The sequence below is a fragment of the Myotis daubentonii genome, chromosome 1, assembly GCF_963259705.1.
Source record: "Myotis daubentonii chromosome 1, mMyoDau2.1, whole genome shotgun sequence".
NCBI lineage: Eukaryota > Metazoa > Chordata > Mammalia > Chiroptera > Vespertilionidae > Myotis > Myotis daubentonii.
In genome coordinates, this window is record NC_081840.1 from 162,139,314 (window position 1) to 162,162,648 (window position 23,335).

General features: G+C 40.2%; 1 protein-coding gene across 14 annotated transcripts in view; it reads left to right on the plus strand.

Moving 5' to 3' along the window:
* The first annotated feature begins 2,675 nt into the window (after positions 1 to 2,675).
* UBE2D3 (ubiquitin conjugating enzyme E2 D3) overlaps positions 2,676 to 23,335 on the plus strand; it is a 32,673-nt gene continuing 12,013 nt past the window's right edge. For 2 of the 14 annotated variants that reach the window (XM_059664251.1, XM_059664282.1), the window contains exons 1-3: positions 4,155 to 4,295; positions 19,129 to 19,192; positions 19,287 to 19,318. In XM_059664251.1, coding sequence (XP_059520234.1) covers positions 4,272 to 4,295; positions 19,129 to 19,192; positions 19,287 to 19,318 — 120 coding nt within the window. In that variant the 5' untranslated portion in view covers positions 4,155 to 4,271. Of the gene's footprint in view, positions 2,832 to 4,140; positions 4,296 to 4,333; positions 4,517 to 19,128; positions 19,193 to 19,286; positions 19,319 to 23,335 lie in introns of those variants that run through there. The other 12 variants (XM_059664210.1, XM_059664232.1, XM_059664241.1 and 9 more) reach the window with 11 other exon arrangements.

Here is a 23,335-nt window from a genome sequence, read left to right on the forward strand (position 1 = left end):
CATATAGTTCATGAATAGAAATCAGGATGTGAACCTAGATGTGAAAAAAATTACATCTTTATTTTTACAAATCTCTAACTGAAAATTCACATTTCCTTCAATTTTGAATATAAGCAACAAATCTATATCTGTGTCACCAATAGAATCACAGATACTTTATATCACAACTGTTGCAAACTCTGGAAATATTTATATTCGTCATTTCAAAAATTTGGTCTTTCTAAACCCATCACAAATGTGTTAATAAAGCATTTATTCCTATATCAATTTTTAAAAATATATTTTGTGACTATTTGAAAATGTTTTCTTTTATAATAGTATAAGTTTTATTTTGTACATTTAAAAACATTATTCTGAGAAGAGTTCATGACTTCACCAAACTGCCAAAGTGGTTTTTAGCACTAAAAAAATGCAAGAACTCTGTCCCAGTCCTCTGTGCTCTGTTAGTTCTGAGCATTAACATGTTTTATGATACTTTCATACTGAAGATTGTTTAAATGAAGTAATATAAATTGGCTTCTCCAAGGTAGGAATGTTTCCTACCACCCCTAAAGCCTGGCTTCTGAAAGAACAAAACAAATAGATGGGGAAATGAGTCATATAAAATTAGATTCAGATAGCATTGAAAGTAGAAACACAAAACATCCTACTTTCCTACTTTCTAAATTAAGAGATAATATGAAATCCCATTAATAAATACTCTGAAGCCGAAACCGGTTTGGCTCAGTGGATAGAGCGTCGGCCTGCGGACTGAAAGGTCCCAGGTTCGATTCCGGTCAAGGGCATGTGCCTGGGTTGCGGGCACATCCCCAGTAGGAGATGTGCAGGAGGCAGCTGATCGATGTTTCTCTCTCATCGATGTTTCTAACTCTCTATCTCTCTCCCTTCCTCTCTGTAAAAAATCAATAAAATCTATAAAAAAAAACCCCTACATATTAAAATAAATAAATAAATAAATACTCTGAAGTCAACGGCAATGGGTTCAAATTCTATTTCTGCCATTTATTAGCTGTGTGACCTTGAGATAGTAATTTAATCTCTGCATCAGTTTCTTTATTTGTAAAGGGGGTTAACAAGCATAGTATCTGGTAATGTGCTCCATAAATATTACCTTTATTATTATGCTTACAGATTTATCCCACACTATGGCCAGTTAATGTCTCACTGGTTAGTTTAATAACTTACATTTATACACCACTGCAGTCTACAGTGTCCTTTCACATACATTATGACATCTAAACGACACAATAACCCTGTGAGAAAGGACAACAGCTATTATTGTGCCTAGTTTTGTGTTGAAGAAACTAAGTAACCACACAATAGCACACATATGGGAAGCGACAGAGCCAGAAGTGAAACCTGGATTTCTCCCTCCACTCCAACTGCCTAACGTGTTCCTACTCTATTAGGTTAAAAGAAAGAGCAAGGAAACGATTATTGGTTGGGGGGCGGGGAGGCCAGGAGGCGAGCACGTTAGTGCTTTGGCTACTCACAGTGAGTTGCTCTGACCAGAATAATCTGAGTCACCTGGAGTTTATTAGAAATGTAGAATCTCAGGCTTCATCCTGGCCCAAATCAAAATCAGCATTTCAACGAAACCCCTAGGGGCCTAGGTGATTTCAATAGCGACCGGTTTGAGAAACACTGTTTCACTAATTGCCCTAATGACACTATTATGTTCTCTTGGACAGTATGTATTAGCTAACTTAGCAGACCTATGAAGTTTTTACTAGGTAAGGCATTCTTGTAACAGGAAAACAACTTGCTGTTTCCCCCTTTAAAAGTGTATTTTAAAAACAAGTTTACCTTGCTATTTAATTCTTAATGACCTCCACGTCGTTATTGGGATCATTAAGGACTATTAGAAAACGTTAAGCAGGTCAATGCTTACCTTTAAATGCCTTTTTTAAATTGTCTTACTAACCTCTGCCAGAAAGAAACACTAGAGAGCAAAATGGCCCTCTCCAAACTTCAGACCCGGCAGATTAAAACAGGCCAATCCTGTCCTAGTATTTCTTCCCCTGGATGTTTCACTACGTATTGAGTTTTCAGACCCAAAACTTTGAATTCCTGATTGAGTTTCGCAACGCTGTGGCTAAGGAGTGAAAACCTAACAGGAGGAAAGTAGTAAGTCTATTCCATACCTAACCCTTGGCGGATGGTGTCGGCTGCTTACAGAGACCAGCAAACAGCCCCCCCGCCTCTACCCCCCCTCTTCCCCCATCTACTAAATTCACAGCTGCGCTTGATTCCTAGGCTGCTCAAGTTATGGGAACAGGTCTCTATGGGTCTGCTCTTCCCAGTATATCGATCCTCCCAGGTCAGAAATACATTAGATTTCGGCTGATGGGAGCGCCGATCAGCGGCCCGCTAGGTTCTGTTTTAAATTACGATTCCCACGCTGGGCTGCGCCTCCGCCCAATGGTCAACCGGGCCAGACCCACAGGAGAGTCAAGAGCTCTCACCTGCTCCACCACCAACTTCACAAGTCCGGGTCAAGCCCGACTACACGTATCTCGCAATTAGTCCTCGGCGCCTCCCACCTCACATTCCTGATTGGGCGCGTGAGAGGGCTGTGTCGGCGCGCGCCCTGACCAGGCCGGGGAATTCCATTTCCTCTCCCTCCCACCAGCACAAGCATTCAGGGGCGGTGCTTCCCGGCCGCGGCCCGCCCCAGCGCCAACCGGTGCCTAGTGAGTCTCGCGAGAGTTTGTGGGTTTGGGGGCGGGCCCACATCCGGAAGAGTGCACAAAACTGCCCTTAAGTCATTGCAGAGCTCCAGCTCCGGGAAAGCAGCCACGAGGTTATCGCGAGAACCGCCTCCAGACCAAGTGAGAAAAACTGGGGGACGCTGCTGGGAGGGGCGTGGGGTTCTACGGCGCAGCTGCCGTTTCCTCTACCCTCCTGCTATGGACTCCTTCCGGTTCTCGATGCTTCTCTGAGTCTCAGGGTTTCCGCCGTCCCCCTACACTTCCCCCCCCGCCCCTCCCCAGCCCATGACCCGCCTCCGGCCCCTGCCCTCCCGGTCCAACCTCCGGTCAGTTTTGTAAGAAGGTGCTGTTCTGTGTAAAGGAGGAAAAGTGGGTAGCGCAGACCCTTGGCCCCGGACGTGGGACGCAAACTGTCTCCCCGCACCCTTAGACGCGCCCGCCGCTCGCGACAGCGGCGTTGGCGGACGGATCCGCGGCGGTGAAGAGGCCGGCGGGGGGAGGGGCGGAGCGTGGCAGCTGGCAGTAGTTCCGTCAGAGCGGACATCTTGTGGCTGTGTCGTGCGCGTGAGCCCCGTAGGGCCGGGGAGGCACCCAGCTTCCGCGCGGGGAGGAGGCCGAGGCCGCAGCCGGAGGGAGGCCCCGGCCCCTCAGTACGCGTGGGTGTGGACGGCTCGGGGGCCGGGGAGGGGGGCCGGCTCCCTGGCCGGCCGGGGAAGAGGGGAGACGCAGGCCCCGGGCGGCCCGAGGGGCCAGCCTGCTGGGTGGGGTAGGGTGGGGAGCGCGGAGGAGCCGGGGCCGCTCCTGCTTCAGGGGGAGGGGGAATGGGCGCGTCCTCGCGCCGCCGCCGGAGCCTCTGGGGCTGCCCGGGCGCGTGGTGGCGGGGGCTGGGCGCGGGAGCGCGCTGGAAGGCGGAGTGTACGGTGGCGTCAGGGGCGACACACAGGAGCTGTGGCTGCGGGGACAGCCGCGCACATCTGGCCCCTCTCCCTGGTTCCCTTCCCCTCTCCGGCCGCGCCTCGGAGTGGGAGCGGAGGGGAGCCCGGCGCCGGCCCGGAGCCTCCCCGTCCCCCCTCCCCCGAGCCTTTCTTTGCCCCAGTGACGCCGGCGCAGCGCCGACTAGGCCCCGGCTCCTCCTCTGCTGGGCGCCGGACCCTGCCCCGCACCCACCCCTTTCTCCTACGCCTCTTCCTCTCCCACCCGGTCTCTTCCTTTCGAGAGGCCGGGACGTCCGACTTGTGGCCTCCCCTCCGCTCCTCCCCGGCCCCCCTCGCCCCTTCTTCGGCCCGGAGCACGGCATAGAGGCTGTTGGTGGCTCGGCCGCGCCACCCCACCCCACCCTCCCCGGATCCCGGCGGTTTTGGGGAACCTGGACTCATCGGGGTCTCTCCGGGGCCTGTGCGAGTGCTGATCTGCTCCGTTTTTGCAAAAGGCGCCTGTGTCTGGCAGAGCCGGTGTGAGACGAAGAGACCAGCCTTGCCTGCCGCCGGGGTCATCAAGAGTTTCGGCCGGACCTCCGAGCACACACCGAGATAGTGAGGAGCCAGACGCAAAGCACAGACTATGGCGCTGAAACGGATTAATAAGGTAACCCCCGGGGCCGGCCGGGACGGGGCCGTGGGGGGGGGGGGGGGCCGCGGCGTGTTGGAAGTAGCCTGCCTGGGCCTTCCGTCCTTTGGGGGATGGGGAACGCGGACAGACTTCGTGGAGGAGGAGAGGTTTAAAGCCAGTGAGCAGAGCACTCGTGGCAAGTGGGGCTCCCGCAGATGTCATGGCGCTTCCTGTTCCCAGCGCTTGAAAACTTAATTGTAAGATCAAGGTTCTGGGCTTTCCGGGGCGGAGGAAGGTGGGAAACTCAGCGGGGGGAAGATGGCAGGGATCCGCGGGCCCTGGACTTTATTGGGGGCGGATCGTCTGAGCCCGGAGGGGCAGTGAGCGGGTCTGCTCAGAAACTCCTCATCGCTCGGGCTGGTTACACAAGAAGCAGTGGTGCTGGGAGGCGAGGGGCTGACACAGTGTTGCCACTTCCCGTGGCTCAGGTTTTTCCCCGAAGCTCTTTATCGGAAGCGCACCGGGAGCTGATGGAACCGCTCCCGGGAGCTTGCTTTCCCTGGGCTGGGGGAGGGGGCGAAGGGGGCGATGGCAGGAGGCTAAGCTTAGCTGGACCTATTTTTGCCTCGGCCCATTTAAGAGCAGCCTCTGGGAAGATTGATTCTGCTTCACGTTTGACACTAACCTGTCGGTCTTAGTTGTTGGAAGGGGGGGGGGGGGGCGGTGTTTCAAGCCTCTGGGTGAGCGGAACCTCCACCTCCGGTGGTTTAGTCTCATTTTCTTGCTCTAACTTCTATCCCGCATTTTAAGATGGCGGCTGCTTTAACTGGTTCAGGCTTTTTCCGGCATCTCCTTTTGTAATAATATGAAATTGTATTATTTGTTTAATGTTAACTTTCACATTGGGTTGTACACTGCGCTGAGACCTCCTGCTCAATACTTAGCTATCGTCAAACTCTCAGACCGTATTTCCCTTTTTGTAACTTGTGTATGTGTGATGTGTTTGGTTCTTGCACAATCCAGGAGGGTGGAGTATTTACAGCTAACTTGAAAAAAATGTCATGGAATAAATTCAGCCTTACTAAAACTAGGAGACAGGGGAGGTTGTAGGGTAGAATCTTTTAAAAAGGGTTGTGCATGGAAGGAAATGGAAGTTCTTGGCTTTACTAAAATAGGCCTGGAACTGATTAATTTTACATTTACGTGTCACTTTGGTGTTTATTTGAAAAAACTGCTGTATTTGACGATGAAGTTTTAGATCTTCACTCCATGTATTGATGATTTGATTTTGTTTTAGGTCGTCATTGCATTGTTATTGTTGGTTTATGTAAATATGAACTTAAATCTTTATATATTTGAGAAAATGGAAAAGAAGAAGAAAACCTAGGAATTAAGGCTTAAAGGATTATTTAAACACCCTTTTCTGTGACCCCTTTGAAGGCCAGCAGCACATTGGAGAAGCATAGTTATATTTTACAGAATAGTTAAATACAAAAAACACAATATTTATAGTACAAATCAAAACCTTTTTTTAATCCATGGGTGTTCAGGCCACTGAGATGTGGCATAATTTCAAGTCCATAGCTTTTTATACACGTGGAACAGAACATTTTAAAGGAGGGTCTCATTGATTTTTTTTCTTTTGCAGGTGATAACCAGCTGCTGTGACACCACTTTTAATGATTTAAAAGCTCTAGAGAGGCATTGTAATGGTTAAAAGTGTGAACTTCGGAGCAGAAATGCTCCAGTTAGAATTCTAGGGCTGGGCAAGTTATGTGCTTCTATTAAAATGAATATTTGTTTAATATGAACACTAGATATTTGAGTGCTTAGTCTGTAGCAGGCACTGTTCTAGACACAGGATGCAACAGTGAGCAAAACAAATTTTAGATTTCTAGATTTTGTTTTTGTTTGTTTTGATTTTAGCACTGTATTAAATAGATTAATGTGTGGCTTTGAACAGGCCACTGGCACATGACACTCAAATTATTATTACTGCTATTTTATTATCACTTTAACCTTCAAAACTTTTATTAAAGAACTGTTTTTAGCCTAGTACTCTTTGTACTTGCTTGTCATGTAAATATTTTGAAGGTGTGTATAGAATCTTGATATAATGACACCTAACAAATTGGAAAAACTTTTTTAACTCATAGCAAAGTTTTGACTTGCGTGTGCTTTGGTTGTCAGCAGTTGCTGTCAGAATTACACAGTGAAACTTTAAAAAGAAATTCAGTTCCAAGCAGAATTTTAGAAGTGGTCAATTGTTGAGAGGGTACCTTTGTTCTAGAAATAATGAGGTCAGGTAGGCATTGATGTTTGTATGGTATTTCTTGTGTCATGTACCTATTTATTTTGAATTCTTCTTTGAAACCCTCCAATTCCAAATACTGAGATATATCTTATTATTTTAATGAAGTGCTTATTGTCCGACTATCTAACCATTGATAGTTCATTTGATTAAGCCTTTGAATTTATTTTGTTCTAAAACTTATGATTTTACAATTTTTTGTTCAAATATTTCTTAGACCAAGCTGTCTTATCAGAAAACCTTGTTTGGTTTTTGCTGTATTCTTTATTTTAGACCAGCTGTAGTATGGTCTAATGAAACTATTTATTAAACAACAATAATCAAAAGTAGAAACTCCAAGTTGATTGGTGGTATTTGGGAGCAATACTGATTTTACTACTACTATTAAACAAAATAACTACAGTGCATGTGTTTTGGGGATATTTTCGAGAACTTGGCATAAAATATAATGTGAACCAAGCCAGCAAACATAGCTCATGCTTTGAGTCTTCACAGTGTGTCAGAAATGTGAAACACTTGTGTTAAGTCATTTAATCTTAAAACAACCCAAGAAAGCAGGTACAATTATTGTCCCCATTTTGAGATTAGAAATCTTTGAGACACATGTTAAAGAAAAAACACCCAGGGTTATATCAGAGTTGGGATTAGAACCTAGGCAGGCAATCTGGCTCCACAGGGTGTCCTCTGAACCCCACTACATTGTCATGTCATCTTTTAAGTTCTTGGTATTCAAAAAAGTTTTCTTCATATATCATTCTGCTACTAATAATAGCTTGGTCATAGTATCTACTGTGTACTCAACACTGTTTCTAAACCTGTTGTATCAACTAATTTAATCTTTACAACAACCCTGAGAGATAGATGCTCTTACCATTCCATTTTATACTTAAGGGAACAGGCAAAGAGGTTAAGTTATTATAGTCACACAGCTAGTAAGTAACGAGATACAAATCAATTTACACTCTTAAACTCCATGCTGTACTGGTGTTTTGTACCATTTCATTTTCTGTTTTATAGTTAGATGAGTGTCATGTTAGTCTTGGCTACCTGAAGTAATCCCTTTTTCTTTCATTTAGCATTGAAGTGGGATTTAACTTTAAATACTGTGAAATAAATATTTAGCTAACATGAGTTTTTGAAAGTATGAGTGAATACCTTTTTGGCCTCTCTCTTCAAGGACTATGAGAACTACCATGTGCCCAACTGATCACTTAGGGATATATTGAACTTGTCCCCAGTGAGCCTTGAGGATGGATACATGTGTTTCTTTTAAGATCCTCAAGACTTGTCTATAGCTAGCTAATTTAATTTGTAGGACAGTTGTGTAACTGAAGGATGCTTGATCATATAATGACCTCCATATTTGTTTAATTTGAAAAAAAGTGACTTACTCTTAACACCTTGTGCTTTGGTTTCATCATGTTCACCTGCAGTGTTAATTCTGGTTTTGTTATTTGTACAAATATACAGTTAAAAATTCTTGCTAGCACTAGGGGGAAAACTTATCAGATATGCCTATTGCTAATTTATGTGTTAACTCATGGGTTCAAGTGCCATTGGTTATCTAAGATACAGTCAATTCTTAAGAATTTCCCAAAGCATTTTACTATAATTTCTTTCTATTAAAGAAGAGAGTAGGTTCTGATACTGAGATAAAAATGTTTCAGATTAAATTCTCAAATCCTAGATTGACTCTTGTATTTTATTATGTATGTTGGTTTTGACATACATTTATATGTCAGAATGCTTAGCAGAGTTTTTGAAGTATACAGGAACACAGACAGGGTCTTATCAGACTTAAACTGAGTTATTTTTCTGTGGAAACAGGCATAATTTTGAAATACTCCCTAAGGGCATTTTTGGAGCCTCCCTCTAGTTGAGAACCACAGACATAGGGGATAATCATTTAGTCAATACTCACTGAGGTTTTATTCTGGCACGGTAGTCTAGTCCCAGGGGATAAAAAATAAGGAAGCCTGTCATTACCCATGAGAATCTGCTTTGAGTGGAGGAAATAAGCATTTTAAACACGATTAGATATTTGCACCTTATATAACTTAACTGTTTAAGAATATTATAAGCCAAATAGGGGAAATATTAAGAGAAATTATAAGGGGTATCTTTATTCACATACTAGATTTACCTATAAATTATAGGTTTATCTAAATATTTTTCTCATACTACATTGTCAGTGTTATAGTAAGGTTTTTGTTTTCTAACTATTTATTTCTCCTTTGCCAAAAATGTTTTGAAGTTAGTGAAATCAAATGATTTTCATTTTTTAACTGGAAATTTTGTGTTCTTGATCTGGTTTTGCTATCAGAGCAAAGAAAGTGAATATTTTATTAACCAATTTACTCCATTACGTAAGATCTATTCTTACAACTGTACCCTTGGCCCTATTAGTGGGAAGGGAAAAAATTCTTAAAAAAAAAATTGTTGTTCTACCTATTTATACATTCATTGGTTGATTCTAGTATGTGTCCTGACTGGGGATTGAACCCAAAACCTTGCCACATCAGGAGAACCCACTCTAACCAACTGACCTACTCAGCCAGGTCAAGGAAGGGGAAAATTCAGTGAAGTATTTTATACTTTGCCCAAACATCTGATTTTTATCTCAGTTATACTTTCAACATAATCTTGTAGCATTCAGAGACTTCCAACTAACTTCATAGTTAAATTTGCCGTGTTTGACCTTTTAGGCCTCAGTTGTGGCTCATTGCTGCTTGGTTACTTGTTCATTTTCAGGATGAAATAATTGTTCATGTTAATCCTGGTCGTGTTATAATTACATGGCTAATGTGTAATTGAATATTTTCAACCACTTGACTGCTGTTAAATTTTTTTCCGTATCTATAAAATACCGTATTTGCTTTCATGGATCAAAGCTTAGAATCTAAATTTGGCTTTCTGTCTCTGCCCATTTAGATAGTGCTTACAAAAGAAGAGCTTTGAGTAATCTTAAATGACTTACCTTTAATGGTGACCTAAAGAAAGAAAATGTTAGTGTTATTCATTCAAGCCATTCTTTGTATCTTGTCTAATGAATAAACATGCTTGTCTCATCTATAATCACAATTAAACAGGAAGTTAATATCTTGTCAGTGATGTAATGAGATAGTGTGCAGCACTCACCTCCTAGTCTAAAGATAAACTTTCGGAATTTCTCACAAGTTATAAATTTCAAACTAAAACTTTTTAAAGGATCTATTTCTTTCCATTCTTAAGTCTATGGCTTTATGAAATTGTTCAGATCCCAAAATCTTTTGCCAAGCTTCATTCTTCTGAAGTAATGTCTGATAACCATATGTTTCTTAGATGTTTGTTGTTTCCTTCCTTGCCATTTGTATCTACATAAGGTATGTAGAAATTTCACAACATGAAAGTTAATAAAATTTTGTTTACTTCATAGTAAACATGATCTTTATAAGAACAATTAGAGCAGTTAATATCTTCCTGATGGGACAATTAATTGTACTGCATTTTGGCCTCTCATTGGTCTAAATATATACCCTTATACTGCTAGGTTTTAAGGGTCCTTGAGAGTGATTCTTAAAATTTTTTATAGAGGCATTCTTGTTTCCCACCTCATACCCTCATCTTCCCCAGTTCTTGAGGGTAGTACTTTGTTTCTTAATATAGGTGTAAGCAAAGAGGCCAGGACTGTCTTTATAGTGCTGGTTCACATGGCCATACAATTCTTGTCTAAGTCAAGTGGAAGTTTTTTGTTGTTTAAAAGATTTTTTAATTGATTTTTAGAGAGAGAGAAATGAGAGGGAGAGGGAGAAACATCAATGTGAGATGCATCAGCTTCCTCCTGCACACCCCCTACGGGGATCAAGCCTGCAAGCCAGGCATGTGCCCTGATGAGGAATGGAATTCAAAACCTTCCTCAAACTAGGTTTTCTCTTATGAGCCCCCATTCCAGAAGGAATGGTCAGACTCATTACTGTTTAGTCATGTGTCTTCAGATGAGAACACTCACTGGCTTAAGTGCATCTGTTGGTTGCCTTGTCCAATGTGTCTTTTTAGGTTTTTAAAGGGACAGGAGAAGCAAATTTTCCAGTGGGGGAAGGCGTGAATTCTCACACTAGCCAGGTGTGCAGGTTTTAGGAGAAGCAATTCAGATGAAGGTTATCCCAAAAGAAAGTTTCCCTGAAAGAGCACATCATGGCAAAGTGATGCCTAACCTTCATGGGGTTTTTTAATGGGCAGTACAGTTTTTAGCCTTGTACCCTAATTGTATGTCCTTGATCCATCTTAGTGTTCTTTCAAGGTGAGTGGAGCCTATAGCAATTATTAGTGTGTATCAATTTTCCCCTGCCAGCTACTTTCCTATTTCTGTGGTCTCCATAGTTAGCCAAGAACCCACCTGCTTGGGGAGGGGTGGGGGGGGGGAGTATGAAGACTTTACAGGTCTTATGTGTGTGCTGTTTATTCAGGTGCTTGCCACTGTTCCTCTCTACTATGAAACTAAGAGTTAATTTTAGTTCTTTATATAATTTTTAAAATTGTTTTTGTCTCAAAGCATGTGAGACTTAGGCTCTAAAGTCATTCATAAGGTGAAAACCAAAGACAAAATTGCTTTAGAAAATTACTTTTAGTGGCTTTATTGGAAATTGATCTCCCAATTTAGTAAATACAGTCTCCTCTTACAGTGGAACAGATATTCTCATTTGTCTTTCATTTAAAGGCCATGTAACTTAAAAAATAGGTAACACTAAATTCACACTGAGGGTAATAGGTGCAAACTGAATAGTTATGGAGGAACCGATCCTAGTAAAGCATCAGTTTCCCTTATCTTGTTTAGCCTGAAGCACCTATTTCTTCAGTTGAATAGAAAGTTATGTCGATATGGTTGAAATTTTTTTTCTCCAATTTTGCCAGATGCTATATTAAATACTTTAACTTTGATATATCTTTGTTGGAAAGGACACTTGAGAAAGCATTCTTTTTGGAACCTATCCCTAGACCTATTTTTCAAGTTATCTAGTAGATACACTATTTTGGCCTCCTACCTGAAGCTTAGCATGTCCTACACTTGAACTCAGTCTTTTCTTTCTCCTAATAAGGAGCTCTAATATAAAGTAGAAGTAAGGACTATTTCCATTTAGGTAATGTTCTCTCAACTGAATTGCTATTACAGGTTTCTAATATGATTACCTGTTATTTGTATTTCTTATATTTACTATATATTATAGTACGGATTCCTACAGAATGGGGGTGAGAGGAGCATCTGTGATACTATCTAGTAGTGTGTGAAAATGTGGAGAAATGGCAGAAACCAAATTTGAGATAATGTTAACTACCTCTTGGAGAAAGGCAATGGAATCTGGGTAATACGTGAGAGATTTTCATTTATATCTGGATCATTTATTTATATATATATTTATATTTATATATTTACACACACACACACACACACACACACACACACACTAGAGGCCCGGGTGCAACAAAATTTGTGCATGGGTAGGGTCCCTAGACCTGGCTGACGATCAGGGCGGATTGGGCGGATTGGGGCCTTCTGGCTGCTGGCCGGGGCCTCCCTTTGCCAGCTGCAGGCCAGGGTCTCCCTTCCCTGGCTGCAGCTTTCCTTCCTTCTACCTTGCCCCCTGGTGGTCAGCGCACGCCATAGTGAGCAATCAAACTCCCAAGGGAACAGTTTGCATATTAGCCTTTTATATATATAGATGGATAGGTTTTTAAATATATTTTTATTGATTTCAGAGAGGGAGAAGGAGAGAGAGATAGAAACATCAATGATGAGGGAGAATCATTGATCAATCTGGATCAAGCCCGCAACCCGGGCCTGTGCCCTTGACTGAAGTTGAACCTGGATCCTTCAATCCGCAGGCTGATAGCTCTATCCACTGAGCCAAACCAGCTAGGGCCATTTTTTATATTTGAACAAAGTAGTAAAAATGTTAAGCTTTACTTAACTATCAAGCTGGACACACAAATAATATACATACTTTAGGATATCATTTAATTTAAAAAATTAAAAGAACCGTTTTGGGTGTACTATTGCTAGTATGTTAAAAAACCAAAACATGATTTGTCTTACTCCTGCTTAAAAACTACCCATGACTTCCCATTGTCTTTGAGATAATCTTGGACACAATATTCAAGGCTCTGAAAAGATTCAGCCCTGCTTAATTTTTCTGGCCACACCTGCTGCTCCCTTACTGTACCCTGTTGTCTGTGATATACCAAAATACAATCAAATTTTTACAACCTGTGTTCTTGCACATTCTGTCTTTGAATGAGTTTCTCTATTTAAAATGCTTATCCCTCCATCAGGACTCGGTTCAAATGTCATGTTGTAGTCCCAGGCAAAGCTTTTGAATGCCTTTAAGTGCCTAGGTTGCTGAAATGTAATTTTTTGTTTTTGCATTATGCCTACTTTTATGTTAGCTCAGTCTATTGGGGGTGGCGTTCATGCTTTTTTTTATCTTGGTGTGTTCAGACCTAACATGCTTTACATCAAAAAGGTTGTCTTCATACTAATGAATAAATGTTTTGGTGGTGAAACTTTAGCTAATAGCTAATGTTACATTTTTCATTTTTAGAAATGGGTTTAAATGAATCTCTAGTTTCTGTGATTGAAAGTTACCTCTTTGCTAGACCAGACATGTAACTTCTTCCTGTCACTCCAATTTAATTTTGAGACTTGATTTAGTTTTCTTAAATGTTTTTCAGCAGTACTTCAGCATTACTTGAATGTTTTAGTGGGATAAAATCTGTATAATTGGTAATGGGTTCCATTAGCACTCTGCTTAAATGAGTCTATTTTTGTTTCTGGATTTACTCGAAGGAAAACTGGTAGTAGTTAACAATCAAGGCAACAGGTAGCTATAGGAACCAGACCAAGCTATATCCTCGGAGCCTGAAATTGCCTATCTATATGCCAAATCAGCTTTTGGCTTTCTGTCACCCAATGTGGTCTCTCTTTCTTTGGGTTCGCCATGTAATTTCAGGGCACATGCTTGCCAACAGTTCTGAGCCACATTCTTAATGGGACCTAGTTAGAGAAGGGAGAAATGTTACTTCTAGCTTCAGTTTGAAAAATCTTGGGCAGGTATACATGGACAAACTGATAAAGTCAAGTTTTGGCTTTGGTTACTTTCCAACTCTAAGCTAATCACTGAGGCTGAAGGAACGAATTCCATGATTAGCCCTAAGTAAGTGGTTTTTGGTGGCTGACAGATCACCCACACTATAATCACATGTTTGGAGTAAGGGAAAGTAGGATAAGATGGATTATTGAATAGACAAAATGTCTGCTGCATAGAAGAACACATCTAAGAAGACTTTACTATGCTTTTTTCTCCTCTGCTAAGATATTTTTATATTTATTCGCTTGTGCTATGGACATAATAATGTATGACAATTATTATCTTAGAAGTAAATGCTGTTACCTGATTTAAAAACCTGTTTTGATCCTTAAAATAATTTAGGTCACTTTTTAATGTTCAATTTAAGTAGATTTTAGTACATAAATTAATTGGCCTGATTTCAGGTCTTTTGATTATTCAGAGGTGTCTTGGTCATGCAAAATAAAGCATTTAGAAATTAAGAAATGAGAACCTGCAGTTAATGGGAGTAAAGAGTTGAAATTCGCCCTAACCGGTTTGGCTCAGTGGATAGAGCGTCGGCCTGCGGACTGAAGGGTCCCAGGTTCGATTCCGGTCAAGGGCGTGTACCTTGGTTGTGGGCACTTCCCCAGTAGGGGGTGTGCAGAAGGCAGCTGATGGATGTTTCTCTCGTGATGTTTCTAACTCTCTATTCCCTCTCCCTTCTTCTCTGAAAAAAAAAATCAATAAAATACATTTTTTAAAAAAAGTTGAAATTCATTGTTAACTAGCTGAAATTAGACCTTTACTCTAAAGGAGTGATAATGGCAACATATAAAGGCTTAGTGATTCATAAATATCAGAGTGCAAAAAAACTGTAAGAAATATTTTCTTGATCTAATTCTTAATTAAAATGTGTAACTTTCAAGTAGCATATTAATACAGTATTATAGGTCAACTTATATATTCTTGAACGTTTATTGTAATGAAGTTTTAACATTACTATATTTTGTTAAAACAACTGTCATTGGTTTTTATTTAAAAATAACTGCTGGGTATTTTTCTTCAGGTATTTTTTAACAAGCTCATTATACTCAGAACATAATGTATTTATTCAGTACATAATTTGGGGTAGGTCAATGTAAGAAACTCATTTTTTGTAATAATTGAATTCAAATGCTTACTGGACATTTTTAGGTAGAACCACATGAAATTGCAGTTTCTAGGGAAAAGGAGCTTAGTGTGTCACTTCCTTGGGACCCCCTCCCTACGTGGGAGCCTGTATTTGTTTCCCAATAAATTTCCACCTTTCCAAATAAAAAATTTTGCAGTTTCTGTTATTTAAAATGGTCAAATATTAGTACAGTGGGGCCTTGGACTTACGAGTGTCCCGACTAACGAGTTTTTTGAGATACCAGCTGTCTCTCGGCCGATTTTTTGCTTTGAGTTGACAGAGTAATTTGAGTTAATGAGCTGCTTAATGAGCTCGGTCTCGGAACGAATTAAACTCGTAAGTCAAGGCCCCACTGTAATTTTATATGACTCAGGCTAATAGCATGGTTTCTTTAAGACCCCATCTACACATATTTCTTGAACTGCTGATCTTGTATGGCAGTATAATTGCTAAACAACTGCATTATAGACAGCTAATCATAAAGATTCCTCACAGACAAAAGATTTAAGGGCTAATGCTTTAATATGTAGCCTATTAATGAAGCAATATTGCTTATTAATAAACAAATTATGAGTGCCTACTCAGGATGGGTGGTATGCAAGTGGTCTGCTTGTTGGTGAGTACCTAGTACATCATATGCCAGGTTGTGTGCCAAAGTGCTTTAACTCTCATTCATCTTCTCCAAACTTCTATACAAATAGACATTGCTATTTTAGAGATGATGAAATAAACCTAGGAAATAGCGGGTCTAGATTGGATTAAAAGTAAGACTTCAAAATGATACGCTATTCAAGGAGGACATAATGTTCTTATTTCAGGATGGTATGTTTGAGCATTTGAATTGGATGTGTAAGTGTTGGATCTTTATGTTCCTTAAGCAAAGAGGGAAGTAGGCTGCATAAGTTAGCTTCTGGTTTCTCTTCTTTTTAGTGGGCTAGTTACACAATAGAGTTTATTGTGTAAGTTTTAGAACATAAGAAAATTCTGGGTTCATATAAGACTATGCTTGGTTCTTACAATAAAGTACATATATCTTGAGATGGTGTTAAAGTAGATTGTCATTATAATAAAAGTGGCTGATCATGGAATGCAAATAATTGTTATATAAGACTTGATCTAGCCTGTGAAAAAATCATTTGCCCAATAATGGATAGTTGATTAATTCAAGTTGCCAGTACACTTTTTACTTAATAAAACCAAACTAATACTTATTTCAGAATAAATTGATACTTTGTAAGTTGTTTCTTAAAAGTTGAAATATGGACGGTTTTTCTTAATCTATTTAACCCTGAGATAAGAGTTCCTGTAACTCCTACTGATCAGAATCAAAAGTGTTTGGAATGAATTTATGTTAAACATGAGAGTATACTTATGTAGGAAGCATAAGGGTCTGGTCTGATACTATATCATCCTAGCATTGTGAATCCTGGGATCTTTCTGGCTGTCTTGATTACCTTATAAGCAGTTGTGGTGTGACTTTCAGAAGCAAATTAGCAGAGTGTATCAGAACAACTTTTTCCAGGTTTTATTGAGATAATTAGCATAAAACATTGGTTTGTTGATGGACACATGATACTTGTGGTTATCATTTTAAAATATATATTAACCAAAGGAAAATTCTTTTTTTTTTTTTAATATATTTTATTGATTTTTTACAGAGAGGAAAGGAGAGGGATAGAGAGTTAGAAACATCGATCAGCTGCCTCCTGCACACTCCCCACTGGGGATGTGCCCGCAACCAAGGTACATGCCCTTGATCAGAATCTAACCTGGGACCCTTGAGTCCACAGGCCGACGCTCTATCCACTGAGCCAAACTGGTTAGGGCAAGAAAATTCTTGACTTTTTTTTTTTGTAATGGAGTAAATCCAGACTTACCATTCCTGAACAGTTGGCCATTTTCTTTTGTTTTTATTCCTCACTTGAAGATATTTTTCCAAATATTTTTAGAGAGAGTGAAAGGAGGGAGGGGAGAGGGAAAGAGAGAAACATTGATGTATGAGAGACACTGATTGGTTGCCTCCCACACATGGCTGACCAGGGCCAGGGATCAAGCCTGCAACCGAGGTATGTGCCCTTAACCAGAATGGAACCTGGGACCCTTCAGTCTGCAGGCCGACCCTCTATCCACTGAGTGAAACTGGCTAGGGTTTACCATTTGCTGAAGTGCATTTTGATCATATGATAAAGGCAAATATTTGTTCTAGTTATCTTTAGTTCTCATTCATCTAAAAAAGTCCAGTGTTATCTTGTGGGCCTATCCTATGAGGATTTATATATAACTAGAGGCCTGGTGCACAACAATTTGTGCACTTGGGGGGGGGGGGTGGGGGAAGGGGGGGGTCCCTCAGCCTGGCCTGTGCCCTCTCGCAGTCTGGGACCCCTCAGGGGATGACCACCTGCTGGCTTAGGCCCGCTCCCCAGGGGATTGGGCCTAAGATGGCAATCAGACATCCCTCTGGCAGCCCGGCAGCCCTTGGGGGATGTCCACTTGCCAGCGGGGAGCAGGCCTAAACTGCAGACGGACATCCTTAGCGCTGCTGAGGAGGCATGAGAGGCTCCCACCACCACTACTGTACTGGCAGCCATCAGCCTGGCTTGTGGCTGAGCAGAGCTCCTCCCATGTGAGAGCACCCTGACCACCAGGGGGCAGCTCCTGCATTGAGCGTCTGCCCCCTGGTGGTCAGTGTGTGTCATAGTGACCAGTCATTCCCAGTCCTTCTGCTGTTAGGGTCAGTTTGCATATTACCCGTTTACTATATAGGATAGAGGCCTGGTGCACGGGTGGGGACCGGCTGGTTTTCCCTGAAGGGTGTCCCGGATCAGGGTGGGGGTCCTGCTTGGGTGCCTGGCCAGCCTGGATGAGGGGATGATGGCTGTTTGCAGCTGGTCACACTCCCTTCAGGGTGGGGGTTCCCACTGGGGTGCCTGGCCAGCCTGGATGAGGGGATAATGGCTGTTTGCAGCTGGTCACACCCCCTTCAGGGTGGGGGTCACCACTGGGGTGCCTGGCTAATCTGGGTGAGGGGCTGAGGGCCGTTTTCAGGCTGGCAGGTGACTGAAACTCCCAACCTCTCCTTTTTTCTTTTTCTTTTTTTTATTCTGGGATTTATTTGCCTTCTATGGCTGTCACTGGAGCTGAGAGCCAGCTTTAGCTCTAAGGCTCGGCTCCAGCTCTGAGGCCCGGCTGGCTGAAAGCAGGTTTCTGGGTTTGTTTAGCTTCTGTAATTGCAACATTGTTTCTTAGACTGCAGCTCAGAGGCTGGCAGCTGCAGGCGGGGAACCTTGGCTTTCTCCATCACTGTTCGCTTCAGCTGCCTGGCTGCCAGCCGCCATCTTGGTTGGCAGTTAATTTGCATATAGCCCTTATTAGCCAATGGGAAATGTGTTGGGGGTACAGTTAATTACCATGTTTGTCTATTATTAGACAGGAAATATATCATCTTAATTTTTTTAAAACTTAGTAGTGAACTTTATTTTCACTAGACAAACCACATTTGTTATGCACAAGTCATGGAAGGGCCATGTGCATATCTTTTGTAAATAAAAGGTCAGATGGAATTATGGAAACTGCGTGTAAGTTGCTAAGAGCAGAATTCTACCTAGAGAGGTAGGTTCTTCTGGAGTTGTAATTTTACTCAACCTTGTTTTTTTTTGTTTTTTTTTTACTCAATACTAAGTTGAGGGAATTAAGGAGATCAAACCAAAATGAGGTTTTTTCAAGTGGAAAATGGGTTCTGGGTATAGTTTGATTCAGAAGAACAGAATTTAAGACAGTGAAAATGAAGGCCTCTGAGATGGTCTGGAAAATTCAGCACATGACATGAATCTTGAGAACTGCCTTATTTAGTTCTGAAGCTATGAAAATACCTGATTACAATTTTTTGGTTTGTAAAAGGACAGCTGTTCGGGTAATAAAAAATTTCAAATTGCTGTCTATATATACTTTTGTGAACTCACCTAGCCAAGGTGGTTGTCTTGGATGTGTCCAATAAGTAACCATTTTCCTCTTCTAATAGAGTATATGTATTATTGTGAACAGTGATTGTATGTTTCTAAAAGAATGAGGTGAAAATGAACTGGAAGCATTTGCTATTATATATCATCCTAGCATTGTGACTCCTGCGATCTTTCTGGCTGTCTTGATTACCTTATAAGCAGTTGTGGTGTGACTTTCAGAAGCAAATTAGCAGAGTGTATCAGAACAAATTTTTCCCAGGTTTTATTGAAAATGGGGTCTGGGTATAAGCAAATTGACTCTTTGCTTATTATAATTTGCTTATTATAATTTTCTGCTTTGGTGTAGGAACTTAGTGATTTGGCCCGTGACCCTCCAGCACAGTGTTCTGCAGGTCCAGTTGGGGATGATAGTAAGTAACTTTCAAGTTGATTTTTATGGCTAATTTCATAAAAGCTTTACATTTTTAGATAACTAGAGTTTTTTTTGTTTTGTTTTGATTTTAGTGTTTCATTGGCAAGCCACAATTATGGGACCTGTAAGTATTAACAATTTAAAATGTTGTGCTTAAAATTCAGCATCTATCTAGTTGTAATTTTTAACTTAGTCTTTACGTTTCTTGTATTACATTGTAATTCTGTTTTGAATATGCCATAGTTGTACTTTTCTTTTGAAAGAAAGAGTAATTAAATGAATTAATCATTTGTTATGTATACTATGTGGGTGTCCCTGTGGCCTAGAGTATAGCATCTCTTAACCTACCAAATATCTCTTCACATCAATCTAGTTTTCTTTCATAGCAGTATAAAGCATTGTCACAGAGTTTCCTGTTATTTGTACAGCCAATTAATTAACTGGCTCCAACAGGGTGTTACTCAAAAGATTATTCAGTTAACATCCCCAAATCTAGTTTTAATTGTATTATTTTTATATTTGATTCTTTCTGGAACTTTTGGTATTATACAAAATTTGAATATTTTTAGGTAGAAAGAGATATTTTGAATACAGCAAAATTCCTTTCTATCCTGGGTAGATAAGAAACTGTATATGCTGGATAATTGAATATTCAGAATTATGGATACCATCTAAGAATTTCACAGAATTAGAACGCAGTAAAACATCCTGGGGTAAGACTGTATCTTGAACAATACTTAACTTTTTTTTTTTTTACGTGGAAGGCACTTTCAGATTTCTATTCTATTCTCTGTATGTCTTAACTGAATTTTCTGTTTTCTTCCCTTTTTGATTTAATCTCAACATAAATGGCAATAAGGTATTAGGGAAGATAATGGTCAATAAGTAGATCTTTTTTTCTATCTCAGCCAATGTGAGCCCCCTGCCTGTGTGCTGTTAAGGATACAATAGACATAATTCCTCTCAAGCTTTAAGAAATTTAAATGTACTGGGAGAGGCAGGCAATTAAAACATGAGAAATAAGTAATACGTGACGTGCTTAGTAGGAGAAATAAATTGAGTTAGAGTAATTATGAAATGTTATGACCCTAGAGGTAAAGAGATTAAGAATCAAATCAAACTTGGGGGATTGTATTTAGTTTAATAATTTGAATATATGTGAGTTATACTAATATCTAACAAATCAGGATTATTCATTCCCAATATCAGGAGCAATTTTTACTGCTTTATTTTACTTTTAAAGTGATTCTTTCTGTCTGATTTGGTAAAAAAAATTGTTATATATATTTTTTTCAATATGTATAATTTACTAGCAGCTTTACCCACTTTGGTCCATGAAGTGTTTTAAAAGCTGACAATCTTCGCATTTAAAAAAACAAAACCCTGACTAGGCCCTCATTCCCACGAGCAAAAATGGCTTGGGACAGAGTGGCAGCTGGTTCCCTTTTTAATATGGGGTTTGTCGTAGTTCTACCAGATTCACTTTATTTTGCCTACCTAGATAGAACCTGTAGGCACTTGAAATTGCAATTTCTAGAATTTTCCCATTTTAGATCACCCAATTTTCAAAGCAAAGAATTCAGTAAAACTCATTATCATATCTATCAAATAAAGCTCATCTTTGATCCAGAGGGTGCTTTGAGATAATTTTATTGTAAAAATTAGTTGTCAGTATTAATACCCGAAAGAGTTGGTAATCAACTCTTTGGTGTGCATAATAAACCAACTCTTAAAACCAGTGTAATGTTTTTCTGCTTGACTTGAGATTTCACTTATTATTATTCTTTTCCAAAAGTAAGGAATATACCTATAGTAAAGTTAAAGTGAAACATAAATGAGTAGTTTATGCTAGTAATTTTTCAGCGAATAGAAGATAGAAAATTGCTTACCCTGACAATTTTTTAAACTCTTTACTTCATTGCTTTTATTTGCAAAAAAATCTTCATTTTATATATTTTAGATTATGGCTATTCTTGCTAAATTATTTTTCAGGAGCTGTTTGTTAATCCTCACCCCAGGATTCCCTTCCTCCCCCCTCCCCCCTTTGATTTTTAGAGAGTGGAAGAGAGTGAGGGGGAGAGAGAGGTAGAGAAACATCCTTGTGAGAGGAACACGTTGATTGGTTGCCTCCTGCGAGCCCTGATCAGGTCAGGAATCAAACCTGCAACAGAGATACATGCCCTGGCTTCAGCAGCCTTTTAATATAATATTAGTGACTAGTTGTTTTCTGCTTTTAAAAGGACAGTAATTTGGTTTTCAGAACTATTTAAATATTCCCTGATTAACAAAAGCAAAATATTTAAACCGCAACTACAGTTTTGCTTTGGCTGCATTATTTTCTGAAATGTACTTGTTTTCTAAGAGATTATTTCTTACTACTTGGATAATTTCAGGAAGTAGTCCAAGGTTACAAAAACTCACCCAAAATACCAATCTTGTCCTCTTTATAAGTAAGCACTGAAGTTTAAGTGCTGACTTGTAAGTAATTAATGATTATCATAGATAAAACAGCTCGTTATATTTTTGGCTTTTGATACCATCTTTATGTCAAAACATAATAATTTGACTAGGTAAATATACCTTATTTTGTTAGTACAGTGGGGCCTTGACTTACGAGTGTCCCGACTAACGAGTTTTTTGAGATACCAGCTGTCTCTCTGCTGATTTTTTGCTTTGAGTTGACAGTAATTTGAGTTAACGAACTCCTTAACGAGCTCAGTCTAGGAACAAATTAAGCTCGTAAGTCAAGGCCCCACTGTATGCCTACCTTATATGTGATACAGATGTGACCTAAAAGAACAGGGCAAGTGGTGACGTAACAACCCATAATTGCAGATTTGCTGGAAGAACAAATAGTAACAAAATTATTTTTGCTTGGAGTATTTTTTAGTTAAGTTAAAGTAATGACAGTGCCAAGGAACTCAAGATTTCTGACTTTTTAAGAAATAGAACATCTAATAAGTTTTAGTACAGAGTCACTGTTGAATTTTAGTGGATTATAGTCAGGAATAGCTGTTGGTCATTAGAAGTTACGAGGCAAAAACGTTTGGTTCTAATTGAGAGGTTCTCAACCTGTGGGCCGCGACCCCTTTGGGGGTCAAATGACCCTTTCATAGGGGTCGCCTAAGACCATCGAAAACACATATATAATTACATATTGTTTTTGTGATTAATCACTATGCTTTATGTTCAATTTGTAAACAATGAAAATACATCCTGCATATCAGATATTTACATTACAATTCATAACTAGCAAAACTACAGTTATGAAGTAGCAACGAAAATAATTTTATGGTTGGGGGTCACCACAACATGAGGAACTGTATTAAAGGGTCGTAGCATTAGGAAGGTTGAGAACCACTGTTCTAATTATATGTGTTAGCATATTCTTTTTGAAGGTAACATAAAAAGTAAACCTTTGAAAGAATTAACAGAGCATTGCTTAGTTAGGCAATTTTTAAAACTTTGGCTGGTAATTCCTATTAAGAATTGATGAGTTGAAAAATTAACTTGCCTATTGTTTCTGATATTTACATGCCTGATTTTTCTTTAATTGGAAATGGAGCTGTCAGAAAGATATTTTGAAATTCTTTGGAAAACCACACTGACTTCTACCTAATCTATGATGAAGCCATAGAAGAAAGTACAGGCATACCTCAGAGGTATTGTGGGTTAGATTCCAGACCACCTCAATAAAGCTGATATCACAATAAAGTGAGTCATAATCTTTTTGCTGGTAAGCTGTCTTGGCTTCAATTTGTTTTAAAAAACAAAGTGACATCCCTGAAGTGTAGTAAAACGAGGTATGGCTGTACCATAATTGTGAATAATGTAACCATTGGTAGCCTGAGCAAAATCAGCCACGAAAACCATCTGAAATAATTGGGTCATTGGTATTTTATTAGTTCATTTTCCATTTATATATTAGGTCATTTCTTGAAAAATCTAATGGATACATAAAAACTCTTCCCTTCAGTACCTTGCTCTTTAAGAAGCTTTGTAGCCCTAACTGGTTTAGCTCAATGGATAGAGCGTCGGCCTGCGGACTGAAGGGTCTCAGGTTCGATTCCGGTCAAGGGCATGTACCTTGGTTGTGGGCACATCCCCAGTAGGGGGTGTGTAGGAGGCAGCTGATCGATGT